The sequence below is a fragment of the Coregonus clupeaformis genome, chromosome 39, assembly GCF_020615455.1.
Source record: "Coregonus clupeaformis isolate EN_2021a chromosome 39, ASM2061545v1, whole genome shotgun sequence".
Lineage (NCBI taxonomy): Eukaryota > Metazoa > Chordata > Actinopteri > Salmoniformes > Salmonidae > Coregonus > Coregonus clupeaformis.
Window position 1 is genome coordinate 20,217,822 of NC_059230.1, and position 16,925 is coordinate 20,234,746.

Sequence of the window (16,925 nt, forward strand, 5' to 3'; positions counted from 1 at the left end):
AAGACTGAATCTGCAACAGGTAAGCAGCTTGGTTTGAAGAAATCAACTGTGGGAGCAATTATTAGGAAATGGAAGACATACAAGACCACTGATAATCTCCCTCGATCTGGGGCTCCATGCAAGATCTCACCCCGTGGGGTCAAAATGATCACAAGAACGGTGAGCAAAAATCCCAGAACCACACGGGGGGACCTAGTGAATGACCTGCAGAGAGCTGGGACCAAAGTAACAAAGCCAACCATCAGTAACACACTACGCCGCCAGGGACTCAAATCCTGCAGTGCGAGACGTGTCCCCCTGCTTAAGCCAGTACATGTCCAGGCCCGTCTGAAGTGCATTTGGATGATCCAGAAGAGGATTGGGAGAATGTCATATGGTCAGATGAAACCAAAATATAACTTTTTGGTAAAAACTCAACTCGTCATGTTTGGAGGACAAAGAATGCTGAGTTGCATCCAAAGAACACCATACCTACTGTGAAGCATGGGGTTGGAAACATCATGCTTTGGGGCTGTTTTTCTGCAAAGGGACCAGGACGACTGATCCGTGTAAAGGAAAGAATGAATGGGGCCATGTATCGTGAGATTTTGAGTGAAACCCTCCTTCCATCAGCAAGGGCATTGAAGATGAAACGTGGCTGGGTCTTTCAGCATGACAATGATCCCAAACACACCGCCCGGGCAACGAAGGAGTGGCTTCGTAAGAAGCATTTCAAGGTCCTGGAGTGGCCTAGCCAGTCTCCAGATCTCAACCCCATAGAAAATCTTTGGAGGGGAGTTGAAAGTCTGTGTTGCCCAGCGACAGCCCCAAAACATCACTGCTCTAGAGGAGATCTGCATGGAGGAATGGGCCAAAATACCAGCAACAGTGTGTGAAAACCTTGTGAAGACTTACAGAAAACGTTTGACCTGTGTCATTGCCAACAAAGGGTATATGACAAAGTATTGAGAAACTTTTGTTATTGACCAAATACTTATTTTCCACCATCATATGCCAATAAATTCATTAAAAATCCTACAATGTGATTTTCTGGATTTTTTTTTCTAATTTTGTCTGTCATAGTTGACGTGTACCTATGATGAAAATTACAGGCCTCTCTCATCTTTTTAAGTGGGAGAACTTGCACAATTGGTGGCTGACTAAATACTTTTTTTCCCCACTGTATGTGATCGTATACAAAAGTAAGCAAGGTTTGAAATTATGTTTTAGTCAAATATAATATCCATTTGGGCTTCTTGCGGTTAATTTGCAGTCCACAAATTTGGCCCCATGATGATCGCTGGTGTATGGGTTATTATGACTCACTGAGATGCAGTGCCTTAGACCGCTGCGCCACTCGGGAGCACATTTGTAGCTTCATGTGGCGATTTCCATGTTGCAGACATTAGCACAGCAGGAACGCCAGCAAGTGTGGTGAGCTGGCATTTGCCGACACGTTTGAGTCGGTTTAATAAAACATATTGACACAAAAGTGTTGAAAAGAGGGACAAAGCATTGTTGTTTAGACTGATTTACCTCATGATTTGTCAACTCGTGCACAATTAATCTGCGCTTCAGTCTGACCAACAGTAGCCTACTGATAAACACAGCTGCAGGTAGCCATGAGAAGCCTAGGCGCTGTGATCCCCTCTGGCCAGGGGAAACAAAGCAGTAACATGTATTTCTAGCCTAAGCTATGCATTTCTAGCCTAACATAGGCCTATTTATTTGTGTTAAGAGAAAATGTAAAATGTCAAATTTGGTTTATATTCAAACTCTGGGTGGCTAGGCTCCCTAAACCTTATCAATCCAAAATGATTGACTGGCATTAAATCAACACAATAAATCAAATAAAATGTTATTCATCACATGCTTCGTAAACAGGTGCAGATTAACAGTGAAATGCTTACTTATGGGCCTTTCCCAACAATACAGGGAAATAAAATAGAAATAGAAAAGTAACAGTGATAAAAACACAATGAGTAACGATAACTTGTCTATATACATGGGGTACCAGTACTGAGTCGATGTGCAGAGGTACAAGGTAGATATGCACATATAACTAGGAATAGAATGACAAGGCAACAGGATAGATAAACCGTAGCAGCAGCGTATGTGATGAGTCAAAAAAGTGAATGCGGATGGTTAACTTTTTAATTACAGATGCAAGGCCTACACGATGCAGCCCTACATAAAGCAAGCTCAGCCGTGTTAGTTCTATTGTCCAATTGCAGTCGTCTAGTTTTTTCAACCATATGAGCTGATTAGAAAATATCTGGTCCCATCATAGTCCATATAAATCAGTTTTAAAGCTGATTTATTACTGTCATACCATACAACTAGGGAACTGAATTTTACCTGGTTAGGTTAGTCTACCAGATAAGGAAAAATTCTGGGCCCCAGGAAAACAACCCACCACCACTCTAGGACATGTGGTGTCACCTCTGAAATCACCACACAATGTTACAAATGCAGAAACATATCCTATAAGTATGGTCCACTATCTAGATCTTGATATATATACACACACACATATATATACAGTGAGGGAAAAAATTATTTGATCCCCTGCTGATTTTGTACGTTTGCCCACTGACAAAGAAATGATCAGTCTATAATTTTAAATGGTAGGTTTATTTGAACAGTGCGAGACAGAATAACAACAAAAAAATCCTGAAAAACGCATGTAAAAATTGTATAAATTGATTTGCATTTTAAATGAGGTAAATAAGTATTTGACCCCTCTGCAAAACATGACTTAATACTTGGAAGCAAAACCCTTGTTGGCAATCACAGAGGTCAGACGTTTCTTGTAGTTGGCCACCAGGTTTGCACACATCTCAGGAGGGATTTTGTCCCACTCCTCTTTGCAGATCTTCTCCAAGTCATTAAGGTTTCGAGGCTGACGTTTGGCAACTCGAACCTTCAGCTCCCTCAGAATTTCTATGGGATTAAGGTCTGGAGACTGGCTATGCCACTCCAGGACCTTAATGTGCTTCTTCTTGAGCCACTCTTTTGTTGCCTTGGCCGTGTGTTTTGGGTCATTGTCAAGCTGGAATACCCATCCACGAACCATTTTCAATGCCCTGGCTGAGGGAAGGAGGTTCTCACCCAAGATTTGACGGTACATGGCCCCGTCCATCGTCCCTTTGATGCGGTGAAGTTGTCCTGTCCCCTTAGCAGAAAAACACCCCCAAAGCATGTTTACACCTCCATGTTTGACGGTAGGGATGGTGTTCTTGGGGTCATAGGCAGCATTCCTCCTCCTCTAAACACGGCGAGTTGAGTTGATGCCAAAGAGCTCCAGTTCTCCTCTGAATCATTCAGATGTTCATTGGCAAACTTCAGACGTCCCTGTATATGTGCTTTCTTGAGCAGGGGACCTTGCGGGCGCTACACGATTTCAGTCCTTCACGGCGTAGTGTGTTACCAATTCTTTTTTTGGTGACTATAGTCCCAGCTGCCTTGAGATCATTGACAAGATCCTCCCGTGTAGTTCTGGGCTGATTCCTCACCGTTCTCATGATCATTGCAACTCCACGAGGTGAGATCTTGCATGGAGCCCCAGGCAGAGGGAGATTGACAGTAATTTTGTGTTTCTTCCATTTGCGAATAATCGCACCAACTGTTGTCACCTTCTCACCAAGCTGCTTGGCAATGGTCTTGTAGCCCATTCCAGCCTTGTGTAGGTCTACAATCTTGTCCTTGACATCCTTGGAGAGTTATTTGGTCTTGGCCATGGTGGAGAGTTTGGAATCTGATTGATTGATTGCTTCTGTGGACTAGTGTCTTTTATACAGGGAACAAACTGAGATTAGGAGCACTCCCTTTAAGAGTGTGCTCCTAATCTCAGCTCGTTACCTGTATAAAAGACACCTGGGAGCCAAAAATCTTTCTAATTGAGAGGGGTTCAAATACTTATTTCCCTCATTAAAATGCAAATCAATTTATAACATTTTTGACATGCGTTTTTCTGGATTTTTTTGTTGTTATTCTGTCTCTCACTGTTCAAGTAAACAGTGAGAGACAGAATAAACTGTCTCTCAGACTGATCATTTCTTTGTCAGTGGGCAAACGTACAAAATCAGCAGGGGATCAAATACTTTTTTTCCCCTCACTGTATGTATACATCTGTCTATCTATACACACATATACATACAGTGGGGAGAACAAATATTTGATACACTGCCGATTTTGCAGGTTTTCCTACTTACAAAGCATGTAGAGGTCTGTAATTTTTTATCATAGGTACACTTCAACTGTGAGAGAGAATCTAAAACAAAAATCCAGAAAATCACATTGTATGATTTTTAAGTAATTAATTTGCATTTTATTGCATGACATAAGTATTTGATCACCTACCAACCAGTAAGAATTCCGGCTCTCACAGACCTGTTAGCTTTTTCTTTAAGAAGCCCTCCTGTTCTCCACTCATTACCTGTATTAACTGCACCTGTTTGAACTCGTTACCTGTATAAAAGACACCTGTCCACACACAGACTCCAACCTCTCCACAATGGCCAAGACCAGAGATATCCCCTACCTCTGCTAAAGCACAGTTCCCGCTCAGCCCAGTCAAAACTGTTCGCTGCTCTGGCACCCCAATGGTGGAACAAGCTCCCTCACGACGCCAGGACAGCGGAATCACTCACCACCTTCCGGAGACATTTGAAACCCCACCTCTTTAAGGAACACCTGGGATAGGATAAAGTAATCCTTCTAACCCCCATGTCATGTGGTCATGTGGTCTGATGAGACGAAAATATAGCTTTTTGGTCTAAACTCCACTCGCCGTGTTTGGAGGAAGAAGAAGGATGAGTACAACCCCAAGAACACCATCCCAACCGTGAAGCATGGAGGTGGAATCATCATTCTTTGGGGATGCTTTTCTGCAAAGGGGACAGGACGACTGCACCGTATTGAGGGGAAGATGCATGGGGCCATGTATTGCGAGATCTTGGCCAACAACCTCCTTCCCTCAATAAGAGCATTGAAGATGGGTCGTGGCTGGGTCTTCCAGCATGACAATGACCCGAAACACACAGCCAGGGCAACTAAGGAGTGGCTCCGTAAGAAGCATCTCAAGGTCCTGGAGTGGCCTAGCCAGTCTCCAGACCTGAACCCAATAGAAAATCTTTGGAGAGAGCTGAAAGTCCGTATTGCCCAGCGACAGCCCCGAAACCTGAAGGATCTGGAGAAGGTCTGTATGGAGGAGTGGGCCAAAATCCCTGCTGCAGTGTGTGCAAACCTGGTCAAGACCTACAGGAAATGCATGATCTCTGTAATTGCAAACCAAATATTAAGTTCTGCTTTTCTGATGTATCAAATACTTATATCATGCAATAAAATGCAAATGAATTACTTAAAAATTATACAATGTGATATTCTGGATTTTTGTTTTAGATTCCGTCTCACAGTTGAAGTGTACCTATCATAAAAATTACAGACCTCTACATGCTTTGTAAGTAGGAAAACCTGCAATGTATATGTATGTGTGTGTGTCTGTGTATATGTATGTGTGTGTGTCTGTGTATGTGTGTGTGTATATATATATATATATATATATATATATATATATACACACATACACACACACACACACACTGCTCAAAAAAATAAAAAACTTGATCATAATGTAACTCCAAGTCAATCACACTTCTGTGAAATCAAACTGTCCACTTAGGAAGCAACACTGATTGACAATACATTTCACATGCTGTTGTGCAAATGGAATAGACAACAGGTGGAAATTATAGGCAATTAGCAAGACACCCCCAATAAAGGATTGGTTTTGCAGGTGGTGACCACAGACCACTTCTCAGTTCCTATGCTTCCTGGCTGATGTTTTGGTCACTTTTGAATGCTGGCGGTGCTTTCACTCTAGTGGTAGCATGAGACGGAGTCTACAACCCACACAAGTGGCTCAGGTAGTGCAGCTCATCCAGGATGGCACATCAATGCGAGCTGTGGCAAGAAGGTTTGCTGTGTCTGTCAGCGTAGTGTCCAGAGCATGGAGGCGCTACCAGGAGACAGGCCAGTACATCAGGAGACGTGGAGGAGGCCGTAGGAGGGCAACAACCCAGCAGCAGGACTGCTACCTCCGCCTTTGTGCAAGGAAGAGCAGGAGGAGCACTGCCAGAGCCCTGCAAAATGACCTCCAGCAGGCCACAAATGTGCATGTGTCTGCTCAAACGGTCAGAAACAGACTCCATGAGGGTGGTATGAGGGCCCGACGTCCACAGGTGGGGGTTGTGCTTACAGCCCAACACCGTGCAGGATGTTTGGCATTTGCCAGAGAACACCAAGATTGGCAAATTTGCCACTGGCGCCCTGTGCTCTTCACAGATGAAAGCAGGTTCACACTGAGCACATGTGACAGACGTGACAGAGTCTGGAGACGCCGTGGAGAACGTTCTGCTGCCTGCAACATCCTCCAGCATGACCGGTTTGGCGGTGGGTCAGTCATGGTGTGGGGTGGCATTTCTTTGGGGGGCCGCACAGCCCTCCATGTGCTCGCCAGAGGTAGCCTGACTGCCATTAGGTACCGAGATGAGATCCTCAGACCCCTTGTGAGACCATATGCTGGTGCGGTTGGCACTGGGTTCCTCCTAATGCAAGACAATGCTAGACCTCATGTGGCTGGAGTGTGTCAGCAGTTCCTGCAAGAGGAAGGCATTGATGCTATGGACTGGCCCGCCCGTTCCCCAGACCTGAATTCAATTGAGCACATCTGGGACATCATGTCTCGCTCCATCCACCAACGCCACGTTGCACCACGGACTGTCCAGGAGTTGGCGGATGCTTTAGTCCAGGTCTGGGAGGAGATCCCTCAGGAGACCATCTGCCACCTCATCAGGAGCATGCCCAGGCGTTGTAGGGAGGTCATACAGGCACGTGGAGGCCACACACACTACTGAGCCTCATTTTGAATTGTTTTAAGGACATTACATCAAAGTTGGATCAGCCTGTAGTGTGGTTTTCCACTTTAATTTTGAGGGTGACTCCAAATCCAGATCTCCATGGGTTGATAAATGTGATTTCATTGAACATTTGTGTGATTTTGTTGTCAGCACATTCAACTATGTAAAGAAAAAAGTATTTAATAAGATTATTTCATTCATTCAGATCTAGGATGTGTTATTTTAGTGTTCCCTTTATTTTTTTTGAGCAGTATATATATATATATATATATATATATATATATATATATATATATATATATATATATATATATATATATACACACATATATATATATACATATATATATATATATATATATATATATATATACATACCCACGTATGTATGTATGTATGTATGTATGTATGTATGTATGTATGTATGTATGTATGTATAGTGGGGGAAAAAAGTATTTAGTCAGCCACCAATTGTGCAAGTTCTCCCACTTAAAAAGATGAGAGGCCTGTAATTTTCATCATAGGTACACGTCAACTACGACAGACAAATTGAGATTTTTTTCTCCAGAAAATCACATTGTAGAATTTTTAATGAATTTATTTGCAAATTATGGTCAAAAATAAGTATTTGGTCACCTACAAACAAGCAAGATTTCTGGCTCTCACAGACCTGTAACTTCTTCTTTAAGAGGCTCCTCTGTCCTCCACTCGTTACCTGTATTAATGGCACCTGTTTGAACTTGTTATCAGTATAAAATACACCTGTCCACAACCTCAAACAGTCACTCTCCAAACTCCACTATGGCCAAGACCAAAGAGCTGTCAAAGGACACCAGAAACAAAATTGTAGACCTGCACCAGGCTGGGAAGACTGAATCTGCAATAGGTAAGCAGCTTGGTTTGAAGAAATCAACTGTGGGAGCAATTATTAGGAAATGGAAGACATACAAGACCACTGATAATCTCCCTCGATCTGGGGCTCCACGCAAGATCTCACCCCGTGGGCTCAAAATGATCACAAAAAATCCCAGAACCACACGGGGGGACCTAGTGAATGACCTGCAGAGAGCTGGGACCAAAGTAACAAAGCCTACCATCAGTAACACTACGCCGCCAGGGACTCAAATTCTGCAGTGCAAGATGTGTCCCCCTGCTTAAGCCAGTACATGTCCAGGCCCGTCTGAAGATACCACTGCGCCACTCGTATCTCCCGAGTGGCGCAGTGGTCCCCCCTCCCTCCATTCTCCCTCCACCTGTGCCACTAGAGATCCTGGTTCGAATCCAGGCTCTGTCGTAGCTGGCCGTGACTGGGAGACCCATGGGGCGGCGCACAATTGTCCCAGCGTCGTCCAGGGTAGGGGAGGGAATGGCCAGCAGGGATGTAGCTCAGTTGGTAGAGCATGGCGTTTGCAACGCCAGGGTTGTGGGTTCGATTCCCACGGGGGGCCAGTATGAAAAATAAAAAAATGTATGCACTCACTAACTGTAAGTCGCTCTGGATAAGAGCGTCTGCTAAATGACTAAAATGTAAATGAAGTTTGCTAAAGTGCATTGGATGATCCAGAAGAGGATTGGGAGAATGTCATATGGTCAGATGAAACCAAAATAGAACTTTTTGGTAAAAACTCAACTCGTCGTGTTTGGAGGACAAAGAATGCTGAGTTGCATCCCAAGAACACCATACCTACTGTGAAGCATGGGGGTGGAAACATCATGCTTTGGGGCTGTTTTTCTGCAAAGGGACCAGGACGACTGATCCGTGTAAAGGAAAGAATGAATGGGGCCATGTATCGTGAGATTTTGAGTGAAAACCTCCTTCCATCAGCAAGGGCATTGAAGATGAAACGTGGCTGGGTCTTTCAGCATGACAATGATCCCAAATACACCGCCCGGGCAACGAAGGAGTGGCTTCGTAAGAAGCATTTCAAGGTCCTGGAGTGGCCTAGCCAGTCTCCAGATCTCAACCCCATAGAAAATCTTTGGAGGGAGTTGAAAGTCCGTGTTGCCCAGCGACAGCCCAAAAACATCACTGCTCTAGAGGAGATCTGCATGGAGGAATGGGCCAAAATACCAGCAACAGTGTGTGAAAACCTTGTGAAGACTTACAGAAAACGTTTGACCTGTGTCATTGCCAACAAAGGGTATATAACAAAGTATTGAGAAACTTTTGTTATTGACCAAATACTTATTTGCCACCATAATTTGCAAATAAATTCATTAAAAATCCTACAATGTGATTTTCCTACAAATCTCATTTTGTCTGTCATAGTTGACGTGTACCTATGATGAAAATTACAGGCCTCATCTTTAAGTGGGAGAACTTGCCCAATTGGTGGCTGACTAAATACTTTTTTTCCCCCACTGTATGTATGTATGTATGTATGTATGTATGTATACACACACACACACACACACACACACACACACATATATATACATACACATACACATGTATACACATACACACACAGCTGTGGAAAAAATTAAGAGACCACTGCAAATGTTTCTTAAATCAGCATCTCTACATGTATGACAGCCATTCCAGTGTCTGTTGAATTCCAAAACAGGCACACCTCATTCTACTGAATTAGGTACTGATTAGGTGATCACCTGAACCAAATCTTATTTAACGAGGAAAAGTATAAAAAACACTGCTGTGGTCATCACTATCCTCATGCAATAGACCAGCTGGATAGCAAACAGTGCTAATAGTACCTCAAAAGTAATATTAATCAAGAAATAACTATTGGCCATGCCAAAAGAGTTGAAAAGGAATGTTGTGAGTGAGGAAAATAAGGGTTCAATTCTGGCTTTACTGGCAGAGGGATACAGTGAGCATCAGGTTGCTTCCATCCTTAACATTTCAAAGACTGCGGTTCATAAGAACAAGGTCAAGCAGCAGACATTGGGGACAACAAAGCTACAGACCGGCAGATGGCGAAAACGACTCTCTACTGACCGGGATGACCGCCAACTCATTCGAATGTCACTCAACAACTGTAGGATGACATCAAGTCACCTACAAAAAGAATGGCAAACGGCAGCTGGGGTGAAGTGCACGGTGAGGACGGTTCGAAAAAGGCTCCTAGGGGCAGGGCTGAAGTCGTGTAAAGCTAGAAAAAAGCCCTTCATCAATGAGAACCAAAAGGAGAGCCAGGCTGAGGTTTGCAAAAGACCATAAGGATTGGACCGTAGAGGACATCTTCTCTGTTGAGTCCAATTTTCAGCTTTGCCCAACACCTGGTCGTCTAATGGTTAGACGGAGACCTGGAGAGGCCTACAAGCCACAGTGTCTCGCACCCACTGTGAAATTTGGTGGAGGATCGGTGATGATCTGGGGGTGCTTCAGCAAGGCTGGAATCGGGCAGATGTGTTTGTGAAGGACGCATGAATCAAGCCACGTACAAGGTTGTCCTGGAAGAAAACTTGCTTCCTTTGGCTCTGAGGATTGGTTTTTCCAGCAGGACAATGTGCCATGCCACACAGCCAGATCAATCAAGGTGTAGATGGAGGACCACCAGATAAAGACCCTGTCATGGCCAGCCCAATCTCCAGACCTGAACCCCATTGAAAACTTCTGGAATGTGATCAAGAGGAAGATGGATGGTCACAAGCCATCAAGCAAAGCTGAGCTGCTTGAATTTTTGCGCCAGGAGTGGCATAAAGTCACCCAACATCAATGTGAAAGACTGGTGGAAAGCATGCCAAGACGCATGAAAGCTGTGATTGAAAATCAGGGTTATTCCACCAAATATTGATTTCTGAACTCTTCCTAAGTTAAAACATTAGTATTATGTTGTTTAAAAAACTTATTTTCTTTGCATTATTCGAGGTCTGACAACACTGCATCTTTTTTGTTATTTTGACCAGTTTTCATTTTCTGCAAATAAATGCTCTAAATGACAATATTTTTATTTGGAATTTGGGAGAAATGTTGTCAGTAGTTTATAGAATAAAACAAAAATTGTATTTTTACCCAAACACATACCTATAAATTGTAAAACCAGAGTAACTGTGTGTGTGTGTGTGAGATATATATATATATATAAACACACAGTGGGGAGAACAAGTATTTGATACACTGCCGATTTTGCAGGTTTTCCTACTTACAAAGCATGTAGAGGTCTGTAATTTTTTAATCATAGGTACACTTCAACTGTGAGAGACAGAATCTAAAACAAAAATCCAGAAAATCACATTGTATGATTTGTAAGTAATTAATTTGCATTTCATTGCATGACATAAGTATTTGATCACCTACCAACTAGTAAGAATTCCGGCTCTCACAGACCTGTTAGTTTTTCTTTAAGAAGCCCTCCTGTTCTCCACTCATTACCTGTATTAACTGCACCTGTTTGAACTCGTTACCTGTATAAAAGACACCTGTCCACACACAAACAGACTCCAACCTCTCCACAATGGCCAAGACCAGAGAGCTGTGTAAGGACATCAGGGATAAAATTGTAGACCTGCACAAGGCTGGGATGGGCTACAGGACAATAGGCAAGCAGCTTGGTGAGAAGGCAACAACTGTTGGCGCAATTATTAGAAAATGGAAGAAGTTCAAGATGACGGTCAATCACCCTCGGTCTGGGGCTCCATGCAAGATCTCACCTCGTGGGGCATCAATGATCATGAGGAAGGTGAGGGATCAGCCCAGAACTACATGGCAGGACCTGGTCAATGACCTGAAGAGAGCTGGGACCACAGTCTCAAAGAAAACCATTAGTAACACACTACGCCGTCATGGATTTAAATCCTGCAGCGCACGCAAGGTCCCCCTGCTCAAGCCAGCGCATGTCCAGGCCCGTCTGAAGTTTGCCAATGACCATCTGGATGATCCAGAGGAGGAATGGGAGAAGGTCATGTGGTCTGATGAGACAAAAATAGAGCTTTTTGGTCTAAACTCCACTCGCCGTGTTTGGAGGAAGAAGAAGGATGAGTACAACCCCAAGAACACCATCCCAACCGTGAAGCATGGAGGTGGAAACATCATTCTTTGGGGATGCTTTTCTGCAAAGGGGACAGGACGACTGCACCGTATTGAGGGGAGGATGGATGGGGCCATGTATCGCGAGATCTTGGCCAACAACCTCCTTCCCTCAGTAAGAGCATTGAAGATGGGTCGTGGCTGGGTCTTCCAGCATGACAACGACCCGAAACACACAGCCAGGGCAACTAAGGAGTGGCTCCGTAAGAAGCATCTCAAGGTCCTGGAGTGGCCTAGCCAGTCTCCAGACCTGAACCCAATAGAAAATCTTTGGAGGGAGCTGAAAGTCCGTATTGCCCAGCGACAGCCCCGAAACCTGAAGGATCTGGAGAAGGTCTGTATGGAGGAGTGGGCCAAAATCCCTGCTGCAGTGTGTGCAAACCTGGTCAAGACCTACAGGAAACTTATGATCTCTGTAATTGCAAACAAAGGTTTCTGTACCAAATATTAAGTTCTGCTTTTCTGATGTATCAAATACTTATGTCATGCAATAAAATGCAAATTAATTACTTAAAAATCATACAAATGTGATTTTCTGGATTTTTGTTTTAGATTCCGTCTCTCACAATTGAAGTGTACCCATGATAAAAATTACAGACCTCTACATGCTTGGTACGTAGGAAAACCTGCAAAATCAGCAGTGTATCAAATACTTGTTCTCCCCACTGTATATGTGTAATGAAGAAAGTAGTAAAAAATAATGAAACCCTTGAATGAGTAGGTGTTCTAAAACTTTTGACCGTGTGTGTGTGTGTGTGTGTGTGTGTGTGTAATATATATATATATATATATATATATATATATCTCACACACACGGTCAAAAGTTTTAGAACACCTACTCACTCAAGGGTTTCTTTATTTTTACTATTTTCTACATTGTAGAATAGTGAAGACATCAAAACAATGAAATAACACATATGGAATCATGTAGTAACCAAAAAAAGTGTTAAACAAATCAAAATGTATCTTATATTTGAGGTTCTTCAAATAACCACCCTTTGCCTTGATGACAGCTTTGCAAACTGTCGAAGACGCACTCTGTTATGAACAAGAGTGAGTGAGAGGAGAGTAATACAGTGCCTTCAGAAAGTATTCATACCCCTTGACTTATTCGACATTTGTGTTACAGGCTGAATTCAAAATGGATTAAATATATTTTTTACTCACCCATCTACACACAATAACCCATAATGACAAAGTGAAAATGATTTGAAAATGAAACAAATCTCATTCACATCCGAGTCAATACTTTGTAGAAGCACCTTTGGCAGTGATTACAGCTGAGAATCTTTCTGGTTAAGTCTAAGCGCTTTCCACACCTGGATTTTGCAAATATTTGCCCATTATTCTTTTCAAAAAAATGATCATTGCTAGACAACCATTTTCAGGTCTTGCCATAGATGTATGTAGATTTAAGTCAAAACTGTAACAAGGAACATTCACTGTCTTCTTGGTAGGCAACGCCAGTGTAGATTGGCCTTGTGTTTTAGGTTACTGTCCTGCTGAAAGGTAAATTAATCTCCCAGTGTCTGGTGGAAAGCAGACTGAAACAGGTTTTCCCAATAGGATTTTGCCTGTGCTTAACTCCATTCCATTTCTATTTTATCCTGAAAAAATCCCTAGTCCTTAACAATCACACCAATAACATGATGCAGCCAGCACTATGCTAGAAAATATGGAGTGTAATACTCAGTAATGTGTTGGATTTGCCCCAAACATAACTTTTTTTCCTGAATACAAAGTGTTAATTGCTTTCCAATATTTGCAGTATTACTTTAGTGCCTTGTTGCAAACAGGATGCATGTTTTGGAATATTTTTATTCTATACAGGCTTCCTTTTCACTGTCAATTCTGTTAGTATTGTAGAGTAACTAGAATGTTGTTGATCCATTCTCAGTTATTTTCTATCACAGCCATTAAACTTTGTACCTGCTTTAAAGTCACCATTGGCCTCATGGTGAAATCCCTGAGCAACAGCTCATTCCTTTCTGGTAACTGAGTTAGGAAGGAAGCCTGTATCTTTGTAGTGACTGGGTGTATTGATACACCATCCAAAGTGTAATTAATAACTTAACCATGCTCAAAGGGATATTCAATGTCTGCCTTTTTTTTACCCATCTACCAATGGTGCCCTTCTTTGCGAAGCATTGGAAAACCTCGCCGGTCTTTGTCGTTGAATCTGTTTGAAATTCACTGCTCGACTGAGGGACCTTACAGATAATTGTATGTGTGGGGTACAGAGATGAGGTAGTCATTCAAAAATCATGTTAAACACTTACTGCACACAGTGTGAGTCCATGCAACTTCTGACTTATGCACATTTTTACTCCTGAACTTATTTAGGCTTGCCATAAAGGCATTGAATATGTATTGACAAGACATTTCAGCTTTTCATTTTTAATGAATTAGTAAACATTTCAAAAAACAGAATTCCACTTTGACATCATGTGTAGACCAGTGACAAAAAAAAAAATTTTTTTAATACATTTTAAATGCAGGCTGTAATGCAACAAAATGTGAAAAAAGTCAAGGGGTGTGAATACTTTCTGAAGGCACTGTAAGGGTGAATGGATTGTGTACTTTCAGGCCGTAGAGCCAAACTGTCACACAGTAAAACAGAACAGGTGTGAGGGAGAGGAGAGTAAACATAGTCCAAACCAGGGGTATTCAACTCCTACCCTGTGAGATCCGGAGCCAGCTGGTTCTGTTCTACCTGATCATTAATTGCACCCACCTGGTATCCCAGGTCTAAATCTGTCCCTAATTAGAGGGGAACAATGAAAAAAATGCAGTTGAACTGCATTCGAGGTCCAGAGTTGAGTTTGAGGGGTCTAAACCACGAAGGGAGAGCAGAGCTAGAGACAGTGTGAGTGAGATGTTGAGGGACAGAAAGAGGGCTAAACGAAAGAAAAGGAGAGGTGGAGAATGATACAATGGAAAGATGGGAAGAAAAAGAGGGAGAGGAGAGCGTGGGAGGGGGAGGCTGTTTTGGACTGGCGTAGTGCTGCGATTAGGATCACCTGTTCCACCAACACCTGCTTCAGTTCTTCAGTCACTGTCAGGCAGGCTGAACTAGGCCATTCAACCCATAGCAAATCACTAGGGCCTATTCAACTGTCTGCCAGTACACAAACTGTCTGTTTTATTAAACTACAGCAACCATTCACACAAGGACTTCTGCCTTACTGACATTGAATGAAGTCATTTGACTCAATGATTAAAATAACTGACATCCTCATAATGAAAATGAATGCATTGACTCCCTTATGTTGAGTCACCTAAATTTGGTTATTATGTCATTGTAGTGTGATGATTAGGTTTGGAAACAGCCATGATATGACTGACTATCAATGTAAATCATTGGATTCACTGTAATAACGCAGGCTGACTCAGCCTCAGCTGACTCAGAATTGGAGGAAGAAAAAGAAAAACGTGTTAGGAAACAGTGTGAAAGTGTAAATAATTTGACAGCTTATGGTAGTTACCTGCTTAGAAAGACTGACGTAATGCAGTTCATTAGTTCGGCTACTTACTTTGCTAGGTGTTATCCGGGACAGTAAACAAACAGGTCGATATTTCATAACATTTTAGATATGGCATCCCTCCACCGCCTTCATTCTCGCTAGCAAATGTAAGTGATTAGCAAGCAACTCCTTCCAAAGAAAGGAGTGCCCCGAGAAGATGGTTAGCTGACCAGCTCAAGACAGACAACAAAGTGTAAAATAGACATTTGGAATTGACCAAAACCAGGCCACGACAAGCGTGCCCCACAATGCCCAACCGTGACCTGATGGAGAAAAAACAAATCTAGGAATAGCGACCTTATCATTTGTTGGGCCTGCTCTCAATGAATGATGCTGCTAACTAAATCTGCCAGCTAGTTAGAGTTCGCAACGTTAATTTGCTAGTTAGTTAGAACAAAACTATTCGTCGACATCTATATTTGCAATTGTTCACCAGTTTTGCATCGTTAGCTAACGTTAATGACTGCACAATTTCCTTTACCTTGTAGAAGGCCCCGTTCGAGCCGCGAACCTCCACCGCCAGCCCGTCCATAGTCGTCGGTAGGTCCCCACGACTGGGCTTCTCTGATTGAGCCGTTACGACTCCGTGCGGTTCCGGTACCACCCCCAGCTTCTCTGCCGCTGGCCCGTCGCCGCTCTCCGGCCGCTTGTGGATTTCCAGTGTTTCGGGAGGTGGAGGGAGAGGGGTGAAGTGGTTGGAGAGTTGGGTGTTGATTATGTGATCAACGAAGAATAGCTAGCGTCTCCAGCGGTCAACTTCACGTTAGCTCACTACCTAGCTAACGTTAGCAAACTATCGACGATACCTTTGTTAGCTAGCGTGCAACGGCACTAGCAAGGTGCTGTCCTGCGTTGAAGGGGACCGCGGCGGTCTAGTTGCAATGTGCTTCAAAGCTAATGATGCTACGCTATGTGAAAGGGGGATGTTAGCAAGCAGCTAGCTATCACCAACACCTTGATTCCGTCACTTGCGGGATGCCAAAACAGGCGTATACATGCAGCAGTCGGAGAGAAGTTTCTGTATTAAGTCGTGGCTGGGATTCCTTTTGTTGTTTTTAAGTATTATTTTGCTAGAATGACTCCTCCCGAAATAAGCGTTTGTGGTGCACTATCGCCCTGCAACTCCTTGTACTCCAACCGCCCGTCCCTCAAACGCACGCCGACAGAGTAAATCAGTGAGGTATTGAATGATCTCGAAAATCCCACCCCTCATTCTTGAAAGATACACCCAAAATAGCATACTGATTTATCATTGGTCAATATGACTGTAAATCAACTATAGATATTTTTCATTGGTTTAACAGTTAGAGGCCGGTCTGTGTTTCATCCAATAATTGAGCCAAATATCTATTTTTAGTAATCTCTATTGGAGATACTGCCTGTCAGTTATGTTACCCAAATTACTGGCTCCTAATGGCTAGCTAATTTTGTGGACCTCTACATGCCCATCATTAGTGTGATTTAATTGAGTCCAGGGGTAGTGTACAGTTTCTCAATGAAAAATGATCAAAT

The 16,925-nt window shown here is 42.9% G+C and overlaps 1 protein-coding gene across 4 annotated transcripts in view; it reads right to left on the minus strand.

Moving 5' to 3' along the window:
- Window positions 1–16,583, minus strand: part of LOC121554706 (fragile X mental retardation syndrome-related protein 1) — a 33,342-nt gene extending 16,759 nt beyond the window's left edge. For all 4 annotated transcript variants that reach the window (XM_041868406.1, XM_041868404.1, XM_041868405.1 and 1 more), the window contains exon 1: window positions 15,895–16,583. In XM_041868406.1, coding sequence (XP_041724340.1) covers window positions 15,895–15,945 — 51 coding nt within the window. In that variant the 5' untranslated portion in view covers window positions 15,946–16,583. The remainder of the gene's footprint in view (window positions 1–15,894) is intronic.
- Between the last annotated feature and the right edge of the window lie 342 nt (window positions 16,584–16,925).